We start from the raw sequence: 18,268 nt of genomic DNA, 5'->3' as shown, positions 1-18,268 counted from the left end.
TGAATATAAATATTTAAATACAAACTTTGAATACAAAGAAAAAAAAAGTACCTATACTCTTCTTTGGTGCGGCGAGAAATTAATCGTAGATTTGAGTGAACATAAACCAAATCCTCTGCTCTTTTACTAGTGAGTTTGTTTCTTTTAATGTTGTGAATTTGAGCATATGTACTCCAATTTCTTTCACAACAAGATGATGTAGCAGGTTGGGATAACAACTTCATTGCAAGACGTTGCAGATTTGGTGCCTCTGATCCATATGTTGTCCACCAATTAAGGGGATCTTCCTCGTCCCTTGCCATAAGTGTTGCTAAAGAATCAAATCTCCCAGTAGAAAACTTGCCAAACTCACTATTTACAACCTTAAACATGTGAGGATCATTAAAAAGTCTTCCCAAATATATCATTTTATTTCTTGATATCTCAGGATCTTCATTTGGAGAAACACGACCAACACCTGTTGTCAACCATTTTTTTGCGTAGTATTTTGGATTGAGAGAGTGTGTCATGCAATGCAAAAGTGTATTGCTTTTATCCCATCTTTTCACTAAAACTGAATGTACATGATTGTAAAATTCTGAATCATCAAGTGCAATATCTTTCTTCTCATGTTTAAAAATGATACTTTGAACTTTTTCAATCATATTGTCCCACATTTCATAAATTCTATGAAGCATGGGTACAGCTCTGTCAACTTCTCTCAACATTTCCCAAATAGGCTCTGTAAATTCAACAAAATATGTAATTTTATCCCACCAAAAATCATCACAGATGCATTTTTTGATAGCTTGAGCATTGACATCATCTTCAGTACGATAAAAATCTCAATCTTGATCAGCTACCATCATCATCAATGCATTCTTGAGTTGCTTAATTCTTTTTATCATAACAATGAGAGAAGCAAAACGAGTTTCAACAACTTTCAATAACTTGAGATCAGAATGCCTATTAAATATAGAAAGGGCATGATGATGGTTTACAACAAAATTTCTAATATTTCGAACATCATGCTCTATTTCCTCAATCCATAAGCACATTTCATGTGCATGTGCATCATCTTTTGATGGATTGCATATACTCTTAAGTGCCAAATTTAAACTGTGTGTTGCACAAGGAGTCCAAAAAATATGTGAATATGTATCTTCACTTGCCAAATTCATTCTTGCACGACTGCAAACTGGAGCATTGTTAGTAATGATTTGCACCACACTTTCTTCACCCACTTCTTTTATCACTTCGACAAATAATCTCTTTAAATATTCAGCATCTTTATACTCTCCAGATGCATCAACAGTCTTCAAAAAGATTGGCCCATTGAGTAAGCAATGAAGTTTATCAGTGGTCGCCTTTGTATATCAGTCCACCCATCAGAAACAATCGACACTCCATGTCGTTTTCATGCAAATTTTTGGGTCTCTAACAAGTCTTCAATTCTATTTTTTTCCTCTGCAAGAATGATTGTTCTTAGTTTTTCTGAACTAGGAGGCACATAACCACTCAAATTGCAATCAGCCAAAGATGTAATCATATCTTTCCAATATGGACTTCTAGCTACATTAAAAGGAATTGAGCTTGAGTAAAAGAATTGGCCAATCTTTTCATCAATTTCTGCTCTTGCCATGTTTTTGAATGACACTTGTATTGTTTTATTGCTTTTCATCTTTCTTTTCTTTAAAAGCTCTTCTTGTATATCACTAGCAGTAGGAAAAGACAAATTAATCGAATCGCTTCTCATCTCTACAATTTTCTTCTTTTCAGCTTCCTCTTGTTCTTTTTTTAATTGCTTTAACATGTCTTTGTCAACCCCAGAACATGCCCTAATTCCTTGACCACGAATATGCAAAAGATGTGCTTTCACACGCGTATAAGAACCTGTGAAAACAGTCTTACATAGATTACAATGAAATTGCACATTCCCACCACCACCACTACTAGCTTTTACCCCTTTTGTCACAAGCCTCCAAAGTGGTTGAGAAACTTCTAATTCAGGGTTAGAACTTGAACCAAATGTATTGACAGTACCGCTAGAACTCGCCATTATATCTGAAAAGTGAAAACTGAAAAGAAAATAAGTAAATAAAATAAAGTTAATAAACACTTCAAAATAATAGTAATAGGAGCTACCCCCTATCTAACGCAAAAAAAGAGGGGCAGGGCAAGCCCCTGCTGAACCTTATCCGTTCCAGGGGCTTCGCCCTTGCCAAAAAGCCAAAGGCAACAGGGGAAACGAGGAGGGGCTGAGTCTCTCATCGTTTTCCTTTTGTTCGGCAGGGGTAAGAAGGAGTGGGGGAAGGAGGGGGCTCGGCTGACAGGCCGAGCCTTGCCTCGTCGAACAACAGGGGAAACGAGGAGGGGCCGAGTCTCTCCTCGTTTTCCTTTTGTTTGGCAGGGGTAAGGAGTGGGGGAAGGAGGGGGCTCGGCTGACAGGCCGAGCCTTGCCACGCCGAACAGAAGGGAAACGAGGGATTGAGCCCCTCCTCTATGAATCGGAGGCACAGGGAGGGGTCGAGCCCCTCTTCTGCGAGCAGAGGGTGCAGAGAGGGGGGGCAAGCCCCTCTTCTGCGAGCAGAGGGTACGGGGAGAGGGGTCTGCCTGACATAAGCGAAACGAGGAGGGGCCAAGCCCCTCCTCTGTGAATAGGAGGCATAGAGAGAGGTTGAGCCCCTCTTCTGCGAGCAAAGGGTGCAAGGAGGGAGGTTGCGAGCAGAGGGAGGGTCGATCGACATACCTGTTGAGTGTTGACGGAGGAGGAGACGGTGGTTGCCTGTGCGTACCATAGCCGGAGTCTGGATCGTCGGCATGGGTGTAGGAAAAAGCTGCAGGGATTGAGGGGGAGAGGCAAAATCGAGAGGGTAAGCCCCTCCCCCTGTCGATAAACCCCTTTTAGGGTTCGGCTGCAAAAGAAATTTGGATCTGGGTCAGGTCCGGACCCGACCCGACCCGGATCCAAAATGTAATTTAAAAATCGAAATGGACATTTTTGGACTCGTTCAAAGTTGACCGAGTCCAAAATGTGGACAAACTCGGCCTCGACTCGTTGACTGAGTCCGACTCGGCGTTGACCGAGTCCGGGCCGAGTCTGAAGCCGCACCCGAGTCTGCACCCGTGTCGGGGCGTGTCGACTCGGGTGCGGCACCTCCTTAGCCGAGTCCGTGTGACATAGGTTGTAACCTAATACCTAATGATTAAATACATTAAACCAGGCCACGATAATTGATTGAAAAAGTCGCGAGTCTGTGTGCAGTAAAAACGACTCAGCATCTCATCTTCTTTCTATCTTTTTTCTTCTCACTTTTCCCTCTTTTGAGGATCAGCCTAGAAGGAAACTGATGTTCTAACATAAGTCATGAAAATAGAATTAGATGCAGTACATAAGGCTCATACTTGGGCAATTCAACATCTCTCCAAAGGAAATAAAACAATAGGATGGAGATGGGTTTTTAAAATCAAAACAAAAAGTGACAGGTCCCTAGAAATATATAAAGCAAGATTAGTTGTGAAATGATACTCTCAAAAATATGAAATAGATTATGAGAAAACTTTTGCCTCAGTAGCTCGTATGACCACAGTTAGAGCTCTAGTTGCAGTAGCATCCATTAGAAAATGGCCTATATATAAGTTAGATGTTAAGAATGCATTCTTAAATAAAAATTTAAATGAAGAAGAATACATGGATCTTCCCCTGGGTTTGACTATTGAAAATGGTATGGTTTTTCGTCTTCAAAAAGCTTTATATGGACTTAAACAAGCCCTTAAAGCATTGTATGATCGGTTTAGTGGAATTGTGTTGAATCTTGGATTTAGATCTTGTTACACTGACACTGCTCTTTTTGTAAGATCTACAGGTACCTCAGTTATCATGCTCTTATTATATGTTGATGATATGATCATCGCTGGGAATGATCAGAAGAAAATTGAAGAAATTAAAATTATCTTAAAAAATCTTTTGAAATGACTGACCTTGGTTTTTCGAGATATTTTGTAGGAATTGAAGTAGCCTACTTGCCAAGAGGGTACATTTTGTCTCAAATCAAGTTTGCAACTGATATTGTTGCGCTCTCGGGAATCATTGACACAAAATATGTCGATACTCCTGAAGTGATAAATGCAAAAATAAGAGCTGAAAACGGGGTGTTATTAGATGATCCAACTCTTTATAGACAACTTATCGAATCATTAATGTATTTATCCATTACCAGCCAGACATTGTGCATGTTGTATACACTGCAAATCAATTTCAACATGCGCCCACATCGATTCACATGAATGCAATATTAAGAATAGTTTGATACAACAAGAAAACTATATCCCAAGTCACAGGGACTCGACAAAACAGGTGCCGCACCCGCGTCGACGCGACGCAACGCGGGTGCGCGTGCGGCACCGGGTGCGGTCAACATGACCCTGGGTGCGGTAAATGAGGATTAGGGCAAAAAAAAAATTTGCCCCTAATCTCTCCTATCCTCTCCCCCTAAGCTCGAGCTCTCTCCCAACGACGCCCCAGCTCCACCTCCCAGGCTCCTCCTCTCTTTTCGCAGGTACGTACCCTCTCTCGCTCTTTTCTTGTGTCGGCAAGGGAGGGGTCGAGCCCCCCTGCACCCTCTCGCTCTCTTGTTGGGTCAGCAGGGAAGGGGCCGAGCCCCCCCTTTCGCTCCCTCTGTTTTCAACAGGTGAGGGGCCGAGCCCCCCCCCACCCCCACCCTCTCGCTCTCTCGTTGTGTCGGCAGGGGAGGGGCTGAGCCCCCCCTACTCCCTCTGTTTTCGGCACGGGAGGGGCCGAGGCCCCCCTCTCGCTCTCTTTTTGGGTCGGCGGGTGAGGAGTCGAGCCCCTCCCCCCTCTCGCTCTCTTGTTGGGTCGACAGGGGAGGGGCTGAGCCCCCCCCCCCCCCCTGCTCCCTCTGTTTTCGGCAGGGGAGGGGTCGAGCCCCCCCTCTCGCTCTCTTGTTGGGTCGATAGGGGAGGGGCTGAGCACCCCCTGCTCCCTCTATTTTCGGTAGGGAAGGGGTTGAGCCCCTCCCTACTTTTTGCAGGGGAGGGGCCGAGCCCCCCACCCTACTCCCTTAAATTTCAGGGGAGGGGCTGAGCCCCCCTTGCTCCCTCTGTTTTCGGCAGGGGAGGGGCCGAGCCCCCCTCGCTCTCGCTCTCTTGTTGGGTCGGCAGGGGAGGGGTTGAGCCCCCCCTGCTCCCTCTGTTTTCGATAGGGGAGGGGCTGAGCCCCCCTCGCTCTCGCTCTCTTGTTGGGTCGGCAGGGGAGGGGCTGAGCCCCCCCTTCTCCCTGTATTTTCGACAGAGGGAGGGAGTCGAGTATAATTGATTTGAAATTTTAAATGTATTTTTTTTTGTGCTTTCAGAATAAAAATGACGGATAAAGGGAAAGGATTTGCGTCATCCTCATCCCAACATGTGAGTTCTGCTGCTAGTTTTGTTGATAGTTGCAGTAGAATTGATGATGTGGGGCCACTATGGGTACATATAGATAAACTTGCAAAAAAACTGGAGAAGGAGGTGGTGGAAACAAGAGATTTCGATGCAAGCTCTGCGAAAGAGATTTTGTTGGGTCTTACACAAGAATGAAGGCTCATTTGTTAAAGATATCAGAACATGGCATTTCAGCTTGCAGAAAAGTTGATGAGGCAATGCGAAGACAATACAAGAAAATACAAGAAGAATATGAGAAGAGAAAGGCAATGGTCGATTCTTCTGCAGTTAGTGTGCCATTTGCAAGCTACCAAGAAGATGCTGAAAAAAAAAAGAAAAGTCAATGTAGGAGGTAGAGGAACGATACAAGCAGCATTCAATACATATGGAAGAGAAGAATTGGATAGAAAAGTTGGGAGGTATTTTTATTCTGGTTCACTCCCATTTAATGCGGCTAGAAATCCTTATTGGAAGGATTTAGTAACATCCTTGGCAAATTGTAATTTGAGTGGTTATGTGCCTCCAACTTCAGAAAAAATACGAACCACACTTCTTGCAGAAGAGAGGGCAAATGTGAAGAGGTTGCTGGAGATTAAAAAATATTCATGAGAGCAAAATGGAGTTTCTATTGTGTCTGATGGATGGACAGATATTCAAAGACGTTCATTAATCAATTTCATTGCTTGTTCGCTTAGTGGCCCAATATTCTTGAAAGTAGTTGATGCATCTGGGGAATATAAAAATGCAGAGTATTTGAAGGGATTGTTTATAGAAGTGTTAAAAGTGAGTGATCAGAAAGTGGTACAAATCATTATAGACAACGCTCCAGTTTGTAAAAGTGCAGCGTTGAGTTTAGAGAGTGAGTACCCTCATATTTTTTGGACTCCCTGTATAGCACACAGCTTAAATCTAGCCCTAAAGAGCATCTGCAACCCCAAGGAAGAAGAAAATTTACAAGCATATGCTTTATGTTCATGGATTGAAAAATTAGAAAGAAATGTCAAAAGCATTAAGAATTTTGTTGTTAACCACCAGCGTGCTAATGCTATATTTAATAGGCATTCTGATTTGAAATTGTTGAAGATCGCTGAAACACGTTTTGCGTCCATCATTGTGATGATGAAGAGAATTAAAAGAGTGAAGAATGCTTTGATTAACATGGTGACTGATGAAAATTGGACATTCTATCGTGTTGATGATGATATCAAGGCTCAAGAAATTAAAAAAATTATTCTTGATGATGAGTTTTGGGACAGAGTGGTATACTTCATTCAATTTACGCAACCTATTTGGGAAATGTTAAGAGAAGTTGATAAGGATGAGCCCATGCTTCACAGAGTTTATGAAATGTGGGATAATATGAAAGAAAAAATACAAGATATAGTTTTCAAGCATGAAGAAAAAAAACCTGTATTGGATGATTCAGATTTTTTTAATCATATTCATTCAATTTTAGTAAGAAGATGAGATAAGAGCAACACTCTTTTGCATTGCATGACACATTCTCTTAATCCAAAATATTATGCAAATAAGTGGTGGGCTGGTAGTATTGGTCGTGTCCCTCCAAATTTAGACCCAGAGCTATCAAGACATAGAAATATGTGTATGACAAGACTTTTTCTAGAACCATATCTTCTACATCAAGTCACACAAGAGTTTGAAAAATTTTCATCTTCGAGATTATATGGACCAGCATTATTCGCGAGAGAAGAAAATAATATAGATCCTATCACATGGTGGTCAACATTTGGATCAGAAACACCTCTTCTCTAATGTCTTGCATTAAGATTGCTATCGCAGCCTGCTAGTTCATCTTGTTGTGAAAGAAATTGGAGCACATATTCTCAAATCCACAACATGAAGAGAAACAAACTCACCAGCAAGCGTGTAAAGGATTTAGCATATGTTCATTCAAATCTTTGATTACTTTCGCGAAGTAATGATGAATACAGGTACTAATTTGCTCTCTTAGTTATTTGATTATTTCTTAGTTTTCATTTAAATATACTTGTATTGTATTTAACATTTTCAAATTGGGTTTGTAACGCAGACAAGGAACATCCAAATTTGGGGATGTAAACCCAGAAGAGTGTGACTTCGAGGGAGAACATAATTTCAACATAACAAACATGGATTTAGCTGAGCCCAGTATTCCTTCTAATGATGCATTTGATGATGAAGAAGAAAATTATTAACATTCATTACTTCATCAGGATATACTTTGGTATGTAATTTAGTTCTTTTATGCTTTACTTATTTGATTGATATTTAGGTCGATTTATGTAATTGCTTTACTTATTTGATTGATAATTTGATATTTAGGTTGATATACTGCATGCATGATGAATGATATTATGACAATGTTAACTGTTAAATGTTAAACTGTTAAAACTTCAAAATTATATATATATATATATAATATTCTTTTTACATTTTTGCCCCTGCCGCACCCCCCGCACCTGGGTTTTATTGAAGTGTCGCATCCCCGCACCCGCACCCATGTGACATAGACTATATCTAAAAAGTTATTCTTATCATCTTCATCATCTTTAAATCATATTGCTTATATTGATTCTGACTGGGTAGGTGATCCCAATAATCGTCACTCAACTACAGGTTTTTGTGTGTTTGTAGGTGATTCCCTCATCTTTTGGCAATGCAAAAAGCAACAGAAAGTGTCTTCATCTTCTATGAAAGTTGAGTATAGGGCGATGGCTACAACAACCACCGAGGTCATGTGAATGAGAGCACTACTTTCAGATATGGGTGTCAGAACCTTCAAAACTATGTTGCCTTCTTAATAAACTTTCGGTGATTTCACCGTAAGTTTAAGGGGGGGGGGAGTGTTAAAATATTGTATATATATACCTGACTGATATACGTATATCAACCAGGGGTCTTTTGGTCTTTTTTTAAACATGTATTTAATGCAGTCCATTAGATACCGAAATGTACTTTTTCTCTTATTTATTTTTACTTTTTTGTATTAAATACTAATATAAATGTTGGGAGGCATTCCAACTAGTCGTTGGACTGCCCCCCAACGGTCATAAATATGACCGTTGGAAGGCAGCCCTCACTTCAAGTGAGGCGCTATGGAGCCTCACTCTACTCTTGTATGCAATGCTCTTAGAAGCATTTTATGTGAAGATTATAAAGACCTTTTTTTTTCTTATAGGCTTTTGTGCCTTTGTGTTATTGTGTAGTTCATATTCCTTATCTCTTTTATGAGATTGTGATCGGTCCATTAGAGACCACGGTTTTGTTATGCACTTGTGTAGCCCTTTGTTGGCATTGTATTCATTCACCATTGATTCATTACAGTTCACCCACACTGGAATGGTTCTTGTGAATTCCCATTAGATCAAAGTTCTAATTATCAAGCACAGGGTAATGAAGGATAATTTCTAAGCTCTAGTAGACAGTGTGAGGCAATGCTGATTACTTAAAAGGCTAAAGTTCTTACAACACCTAGAAGTTGAAACATATCAAATCCATAATTTCTATATGGTTCAAAAAGTGATTTGAGGGTCTTTAAGAAAAGAAAAATAAGAAAAAAATTGGAACAATATGGAGCCGTCTGTCCCTTTAGCCAACTACCTCTAGGAGAAGAACAGAAAAAGTAGAGATGACTCATGAACATCATCTTGCCTGAAGGATCCTAGCTCCCCCCCTTTGCACATGCAGTTCTAATTAATGGAAAATGGGGCATTGACATGCACACCATGTTACTGTTTTAACCACCCCTATGCAAAAGACTTCCCCTATGCATGAAGGTGCATTCATCAAGAAAGCACACTGAATTTAAAAAAAAAGCTTGCCCCAAACCCAAGATGGATCCGGGTTGGAAATGCACCCGCTTATAGCTGGAAGTGAAGACTCCCAACAATAGAATGGTGTTGTATAAAGGTGCAGCCAAAATACTTTGCATTGCTTGCAAAGGTATTTTGTAATGAAACACTTAGTATTGCAATTATTAACAAATGACGGCTTGAATTGACACAGTAGAATCAAGGAAGGACAAGAATTCTTATCTAAATTACTGGAAAATATGGGGTTATGTGGCTCAAGCTCATATCAACCAGAACACTTTGAGAAGTAATTAGATATGAAAAGTCTTAGGTGTATCTTCGTAGGTTATTCATGAAAAGAAGTGTGTACACACGACTGGGTTTGGATCTTATCCAAACCCAATTTGAGTTCATCCAACTAGCACTCTAATTAGCACATGTTCATTAAAGTCACTAATGGCATTTTGTAATTTACATTTGTTGTATGATGGGTATTTTCGTACCCTAGTAATTATAACAGCATGTATTTAACGTGAAGCCCAATACCACAGTCGATGAGATTCATTTGGGGAAAATCCTACAGCTTTCTCTTCTCTCTCTCCCATTCGGTGGTGTCTGCTCTTGTGTATGAAACAGGGAACCACGATTTCTATCATGGTATCAGAGCTACAGATCCAAGCTTAAGGATCTTATTCCTTCATCCGGTAAAGTCTCTTCCCACTCACTTGCCTTTGAATCATCTCTCCTACTTGTTTCTCTGCATATTTCTGTTTCACTGTTTGCTGAACAACCTTCTTTCATTAGCCTACCTGTTTCTCACTCTACATATTTTTGTTTCATTGTTTCCTCTCTATTTTCTTCACGTTATCATATTTTTGACTCCCTTTTGACTTGTCACTGCACGTGATCTTATATGTTAACAGAACAAATACTCACGCAAGATCAAATTCACATCATTTGATCTTTGCGTGATTCCAAGGCTTGAATAGGGTCACGTTAAATATTTTTTCTTTTACAAGTTGACTGCATATCAGATTCAGATTGTGTTGTCCTTATTAACTAATATTACATTAGTTGATCTTTCTCTATCTTCTTCTCTGGTTCACACTGTTTGTTTCTATCCCAGAGTTATAAATCCATATTCCCTCATATTCTGAAATTACACACGTTAATTTTAAAGTAACGTGTCTCTTTGATCAAACTCTAATTCAGAACAGTTTCTTGGTAAATAGTTCTGGTTTTCTACCTCAGTTTTATCATTCAAAAAGGCTTGCAGCAGAATTTCTGATATTAAGTTTCTGTTCTGATTTTCATTAGATCTCAAATGCAATTGGGTCCTTGTCGTAAAGTCATTTTCTTAATTCTTATCTCTTCTTATATTTTTGGTTTCGATAGAATATGGACTTATTTCCTCACTCTCAGTCTGGTCTTTCCTCAAACTTTCTTAGTCAACTCGTGTACGAGAAACTCAACAATTCCAATTTTCTAACTTGGAAGCGACAAATCATTCCATTCATAAGAAGTCAGGACCTTTCTGGACATTTGGATGGCTCTGTTCCTGTTCCTCTAGAGTTCGTATCACAAGAAGCAAAGAATGGTGAGGGAGATCCTTCTATTACCTATGTCAGAAATCCATAATATGTATTCAGGATGAAACGAGATCAGGCGATGGTTGCCTACATCACTTCTACATTATCACAGGAAGTGCTTGTGGAAATTCCAAATGACTGCTCTGCAATGCAATTATGGCATCGATTGGTTTAGACATATTCTCAAGTTTCTCAGGCCAGAATATTATTTTTGAAGAAAGAATTTCAAATGTTAAGAAAGGACTCCATGACCATCATGGAGTACTTGAACAAAATGAAGACCATTACAGATCAGCTGGCCATCGTGGGATGTGCAGTTAGTGACAAAGATATGGTGCAGCGGACTTTGAGTGGGCTGGGATCGGATTATCATATGATGGTTACTTCCTTATTGTGTTTGTCAGAGTTACCTGCTTTTGAAGATCTTCGTGTCAAACTTTTGCAGTATGAGATGACCCTAAAGGGATTTTCTGAAGATACTCATTCTCAAGGTGGAGCACACATTGTTCTTGCCACAAGAGTTGCATATGGGCGAGGACGTGGTACATATGATTTTCGAGATAGAGGGAGTCAAGAAAGAAATGGACAAGGAAGTCGTGGAATATTACCTACACCTAATATTCATCCCAGTGGGCAAAGGCAAAGACCAATACCGACATGTTTTCTATGCAATAAAAGGGGGCATATCAAAGCAAATTGTTGGTTCAATCCTCAATATAAAGGTAAACGGCCAGAGACAAGCAAGGGGTCAGATAAATTGAAGAACAGTGATGAAGTGAAGGAGTTGTTACTCTCTGCTTTAGCTGAATTAAACTTAAAGCAAAATGATCAGGGCACTTGGTATGTTGATTCTGGTGCAGCCACTCATGTCACTGGTGATGTTGGTAAGCTCCTAACTTGTGTTCCCTATGCTGGTAAAAATAGTATAGTCACTGGAGATGGGTCTCACCATTGTATTTCCCACATTGGAAACTTTGTCATACCTATGTCTACTTCTTCCCTTGCTCTTTCAAATGTCATTTATGCTCCGAATATCAAGAAAAATATTGTTTTTGTCTCTAAGCTTGTTGATGACATCAATGCCTTAGTTGAGTTTACTCCTTTTTCTGTTCGTGTCAAGGATCTCCACACGAGGGAAACGTTCGTTGAAGGAAAGTGACAAGGGAATATGTACGTGTTTCAAGAGAATCCTTCCACTTCGAAGCTCGCATCATCATCTTCTTCAACTTCTTCTAAAAATGTTTTTAGCCTTTCTGAGTGTAATAAGCCAAATCTTTGGCATGGTCGTTTGGGTCATTGTAGTAGACGTTTTATTGAAAAGCTTGTTTCTAGCAGTCTTATTCCCAAGTCAAGTCTAAATTTAAATGTTGATGATAAGAAATGTTCTAGTTGTCTTCAATGTAAGAGTCATGTCCTTCCATTTCATTCTATTAATAAAAGAGCTTCAAAGCCTTTTAAAATTATTTGTTCTGATGTTTGGGGTCCGGCTCTAGTTCCCTCCATGTTTGGCATCAGGTATTACCTCATTTTTGTTGATAGCTATTCTCAGTATACATGGATCTTTTTTATGAAATGTAAGTCTGAAACATTCAAGTTATTTCAGAATTTTCATTCCTTTGTTCAAAATCAATTCTCTGATAATATCCTTTGTTTCCAATGTGATGGAGGGGGTGAATTCTCCTCAAATGACTTTATTAAATTTCTCCAGACAAACGGAATACGTAGGCAGGTGTCTTGTCCTCATACACCTCAACAGAATGGGATTGCTGAACGCAAGCATCGCCATATTATCGAGAGTGCCATGAGCATGATGCATGATAGTAACCTTCCAGTTACCTTCTGGGCAGAGGCCTTTCATTCAGCCGTTCATATCATAAATCGATTGCCCATGAATATCTTGGAAAACAAATCACCCTACCTTTCCTTACATGGTGTTCATCCAAATTATCATGATTTGCGAGTATTCGGGTGTGTATGTTATGTTCATGTTGACAGTTCAATGCGACATAAGTTTCAGGATAAGGCCTTGAAGTGCAGATTCGTGGGGTATGCTGATGATTATAAAGGGTACAGATGCTATGATCCCGTGGGCAAGCGTATCAAAATATTCAGGAATTTGATGAATTGAATTTTGATCACAAGGTTGACACCCTTCCTGAAATTGAAGTTTATCACCCCTGGTTGAACTCTGACCTCTTCTCTAGTGTTAATGATGTTTGTCCTTCAGAATGTAATAAAAGAGATGAGAGAAACATGTCTGATGATGTACAAACGACTCAGGAAAGTGTCATTTCCGATCCACTCTTGCCTCTCGAAAGGTATAAAGGCATTGTTTACTCTCGACGTGAGAAGGGGATTCTTCCTAATTCTAATCAAGAGATGAATTCTTCTTCTGCTCCCAGAAGATCCACTCGACCCCGACATCCTATTGATAGATGGGTAAGTTATGAGAATTTCACTATGGATTTTCAACTCTTCTTAACCTCTCTAGGTAAGGAAGATCAGCCCACGACTTTCTATCAAGCAGCAAATTCTAAGCGATGGATTGAAGCTATGAATGAAGAAATGGAGGCTCTTCATGAATGTGGCACTTGGGAGATTGTTCCCAGACCACATGATCGAAATGTAGTTGGGTCCAAGTGGGTGTACAAAATAAAGTATAAGCTGGATGGTACTATTGAGCGATATAAGGCTAGGCTAGTTGCCAAGGGATTCACCCAGGAGCAAGGACAAGATTACGATGAGACCTTCAGTCCGGTTGTGAAAATGGGTACTATTCGAATCATACTATCATTGGCTATTGAACATCAGTGGATTATCAGTCAACTGGATGTAAAAAATGCATTTTTACATGGAACTCTAAAGGAAGAAGTGTACATGGAACAACCCACTGGGTATGCAGAAGGGAACTCCAGAGAATATGTGTGTCAATTAAAGAGAGCTATATATGGTTTGAAGCAAGCCTCTCGATCTTGGTTTGACAGTTTTTCTCTTGAAATAGAGAAATATGGTTTTAGTCGTTCGCTTCTTGATCATTCACTTTTCATATTCAAATGTAACGACACAATTACCTTATTATTGATATATGTAGATGACATAATCATTATAGGTAGCTCTGCTGAACACATTGAGCAGGTCAAAGAACTCCTGAACCACAGGTTCAAGATGAAAGACCTTGGTAAACTGCGATATTTTCTTGGAGTAGAAGTTGACAGAACTATTGAAGGCATGACACTTACCCAACATAAGTATATCATTGATGTTCTCAGCAAAGCAAGTATGAAAGATTGCAAGCCTTTAAGCACACCCAGTGTACTTCATCAGAAACTCAGTTCTAGAGATGGCGATTTGTATGAGGATCCTACAGGATATCGCAGGATAGTGGGGATGCTTCAATATCTCACTTTTACTCGCCCTAATATTGTCTATTCAATCAATCAGGTATCTCAGTTTATGCATGAACCACGTATTGGACATATGGAAGTTGTTAAACACATTCTTCGATATTTGAAGGGAACTATTGGAGATGGTCTTTTGTACAGAAAGAGTATGAATGAACATAACATGCATGAACTTCTTGTTTACACAGATGCAGACTGGGCAGGAGATCCAGATGAGCGTAGGTCAGTGTCAGGATATTGTATTTTCGTTGGCCTAAATCTTGTATCTTGGAGCAGTAGAAAACAAAGGGCTATTGCCAGATCAAGCACAGAAGCTGAATACAGATCAATGGCAGTTGCTACAACTGAAGTAACATGGATTAGACATTTGTTGAGAGAAGTAGGAGAATCAATATCTAAATGTATTCTCCTATGTGACAATCAAAGTGCCATCAACATGTCATTCAATCCTATCTACCACAATTGTGCCAAGCATATTGAAATTGATCAACATTTTGTAAGACAGAAAGTCGAAGAGAAGGAAATTGAACCAGAATTTGTTCGGACTACTGATCAAGTTGATGACTTGTTTACCAAAGGGCTTATCAAGGACCGATTCTGGATGATGAAAGGCAAGTTGTTCATGGTTCAAAACCATGTACAACTTGAGGGAGGATGAAAAGAAGTGTGTACACACGACTGGGTTTGTTATCCAAACCCAATTTGAGTTCATCCAACTAGCACTCTAATTAGCACATGTTCATTAAAGTCACTAATGGCATTTTGTAATTTACATTTGTTGTATGATGGGTATTTTCGTACCCTAGTAATTGTAACAGCATGTATTTAACGTGAAGCCCAATACCACAGTCGATGAGATTCATTTGGGGAAAATCCTGCAGTTTTCTCTTCTCTCTCTCCCATTCGGTGGTGTCTGCTCTTGTGTATGAAACAGGGAACCACGATTTCTATCAATTCAGAGGTATCAAAAGTTTATAAGCTCTACTATTAGAATAAATGCTAGGCACAAAGTAGAGATGTTGGCTTTATAGAATATCTTAGAGAACTTGTGACCAGTCACTGAAAGTTATCCTCCTATGGTCCTAGAAGACTCAATAGGGTCCTGATCAATTTTACTTGAACAATTATTGTATTTGTTTAATTGTAGAATGGATCAATCTCTTTTCCTTGAAGAGTTGGATGATCTATTGAACTCTTACAGTTGTGAGTCTTCCTGAACTAAATGAATGGCTAGATATTATGAATCATGAGATGATATTCAATGAGAAAAAAAGAAGGTTTGAAAATTGATAGAATCACCTTTAGATACAAAGGCAATACCATGCAAATGGTCTTTAGAGAAAAGGAAAAAAACAACAACAAATAAAATGGATCCACTGATACATTCGAGGATAGGTCAGTAATCAAGGGCTTATCCTAGATAAAGAAAATTGACTAGTCTGATATGCATTCACCAGTTGCAAGATCCTAGTTGCCTTAGTTGTCCATATTGATTTAGAACCTATCTAAATCAATGTGAAGATTGTTTCCTTGTAGAGAGAGCTAAAAGAGATAATATACATGCATCATCTGGAGGCATTTGTTATCTAGATATAAGAGCATATAGTAAGAAATCCTTCAAAGAACTGAATAGTTATTTGTAATATTGAGATGGAGAGATCTCTGAATTCAGTCCTTTAGCTGTGTTGTACTTCCAGTTAGTGAGTTCTAAAGAAAACCTAAATGGCCTCATTGGTAGACAATGAAAAGAATATTTTCATATATTAATAGAACTAAAAGCCTGAAATTACATGATTAAATGGACAAAATTGAAGTTACAAGTTATTTTGATACTAGTTTTACTGAAGTAGAGATCACAATAAATTGGCTTCTGAAAGCATAATCCTTTAAAGAGAAGTTCTTTGGATGAAAAAGAAACAATATTGTACTGTGCAGCATAAGCAAAAAGCATAATTTTTTTTGCCTATCGCATAACAACTATAAATGTTTTCTGAGTTAGACACTTCATGAAATATTTGAAGTTACTGAAGTAAGAGGTTTTTTTTATATTTACACGGAGAAACCACCCCCAGGATCAAAGACCTACCTGCCGTACTTACAGTCGCTGTCCTGGCAGCGTAAAACTCTGTGGGCTTACCCCTTTCCTGCAGGGAGTCACCACGCTTCGGCTTGTGTAAGGGGTGATGCTCATGGGATTTGAACCTAGACCACCTGCCTAGTGGCCTAGGTCCCATCCCACTTCGACAAACCCCTTTGGGGCACTGCAGTAACAAGTTTCCAATTGATTTAATTGGAAGCGGAATCGCCGTTGAAGTATCTGCAATCTCATAACATTCCCCATGATATTTTCATACTTGACTCTAGATGAAGAAATCCATATAAATCATGGCGCATGTGATCAGGCCTTGTGGCAGAATGGAAGATGTTGGCACACGCATGCCCCATGTGGCCATGAGGCTTCGAGTATGTGGCAACCACATCCCATAAATGTAGCAATTAATTTTAGATTCTGTTTTTCATATCCTTGTTTCGATCCTCACTTTATTTCATAAAATTTTTCAAAATCCCACCTTTTCTTTTTCAATTGCTATATTTTTGTTCATTTTGGAAAAGAGATGCACAAGGTATTGGTTGGAGTTGTTCCTCATAAGCAAAAGCTCTCCCGTGAAACAAACAAAAAAATTATATATCGAATCCTTGCAGATTCCTCGTCCAACTACTTCCTAGACAGCAACATCGTCATTTTTCCTTATGAGGAGAATTAAACAACGTCATCTCATCATCCACGACTGTTATGCACCCCATCCATGCATTGATTTTTCTAGTTCATTATATTCGCTCAAACCGTGGCTTCGTGCCCACTAGTTTAGGTAAAGAACTCAAGCTCAAGTATGGAATTAGGATCACTTACTTAAAGAGCCCAGATTAAGCATCAAGTTTAAAGCACGTAAAATAGTTCGTGTAAAACCAAAGATACGTTTCCGTACAAAGTACATACCTTACTGTATCAGAAAAAATTGTTTATGATGCAACGGTCAGGCATGTTCACCCATTTCTATGAGGCGACAGGATCAACAAGAACGAAAAAGAAACTGAAGATTTAGAAGGGACGCAACGCACATACCGGAACGACCTTCGCCCTCCGTCTTCTGAACCATCCACTCCCCGACCTCTCGGAGGCTCCGCTCCGCATCGCCCTCCTTGCGCCCGATCGGGCTCGACTGCACGATATCGATGAATCCCGGCAGATCCTTCTTCGGCCTGAACCGCAAATTCCTCACCAAGAATTCAAACTCAGCCCCCCAATTCCGAAATTCGCCAACAAACAGGATCAATCGAAAAACTCGAGAAGAAAAACACATCGGAAAGAAGAGAAGACCTGAAATCGCGGTCGCGGAACTTGCCGGCGCCGATGGCCCGCTCGACGTCGGCGACGGACGGTCGGATCCGCCGTCCTGATCGGCCGTCCACCTCGCTTCTCGGAGAGATATGGAACGTGGGTTTGGGGTTAGGGGTTATGAGGAGGAGGGGAGCGGTGGCGATGAAGAAGGAAGAGCGCGCTCCCGCCATTATCTAAGTCCACGCTCTCTCCCTCCACACCTCAATCTTTGATAACCAACGTCTACAAGGGGGTCGCAAATGGATCGGATTCACAATGTTCTAGGATTTGGATAAAATAGGATCCGAATTTAAAATTTTCACATCAGATTTAGATTCTTTTGGATTCGGATTCACAATGTTCTAGGATTTGGATAAAATAGGATCCGAATTTAAAAATTTCACATCAGATTTAGATTCTTTTGGATTCGGATTCTGATAAGATTCCAGATTTGGATCCGAATTCAGACCTGCTATATCAGGTCTGATTTGGATTCTGATTGGGATTTGTTGTGGATTCGCACCTGTTTTCTTTGGGAAGTAAGATGTTTTTTTTATGATGGCCCCAAGAATGTCAGGGTGCAACAAAGCCTATCCAAATAACAAGTACCAGTGTTTGAGTCCAAGTTATTCTTAATATTTAATTGTTTGATATCTCAATTGTAGGCAAAAGCAACAGTTAGAACAATTC

At 39.9% G+C, this 18,268-nt stretch overlaps 1 protein-coding gene across 2 annotated transcripts in view; it reads right to left on the bottom strand.

Moving 5' to 3' along the window:
• The window catches only part of LOC149832051 (putative NAD(P)H dehydrogenase subunit CRR3, chloroplastic), a 28,478-nt gene extending 10,674 nt beyond the window's left edge, over window positions 1-17,804 (bottom strand). For both annotated transcript variants that reach the window (XM_090014296.1, XM_090014295.1), the window contains exons 1-2: window positions 17,579-17,804; window positions 17,324-17,460 (exon numbers count right to left, since the gene is read on the bottom strand). In XM_090014296.1, the coding sequence (XP_089870422.1) occupies window positions 17,324-17,460; window positions 17,579-17,769 (328 nt within the window). In that variant the 5' untranslated portion in view covers window positions 17,770-17,804. The remainder of the gene's footprint in view (window positions 1-17,323; window positions 17,461-17,578) is intronic.
• Between the last annotated feature and the right edge of the window lie 464 nt (window positions 17,805-18,268).

The sequence above is a fragment of the Nuphar pumila genome, chromosome 7 (assembly GCF_984573655.1).
Source record: "Nuphar pumila chromosome 7, dmNupPumi1.hap1.1, whole genome shotgun sequence".
NCBI lineage: Eukaryota > Viridiplantae > Streptophyta > Magnoliopsida > Nymphaeales > Nymphaeaceae > Nuphar > Nuphar pumila.
The sequence above is the reverse complement of the archived record's forward strand: the minus strand, read 5'-3'. Positions and strand labels throughout refer to the sequence as shown.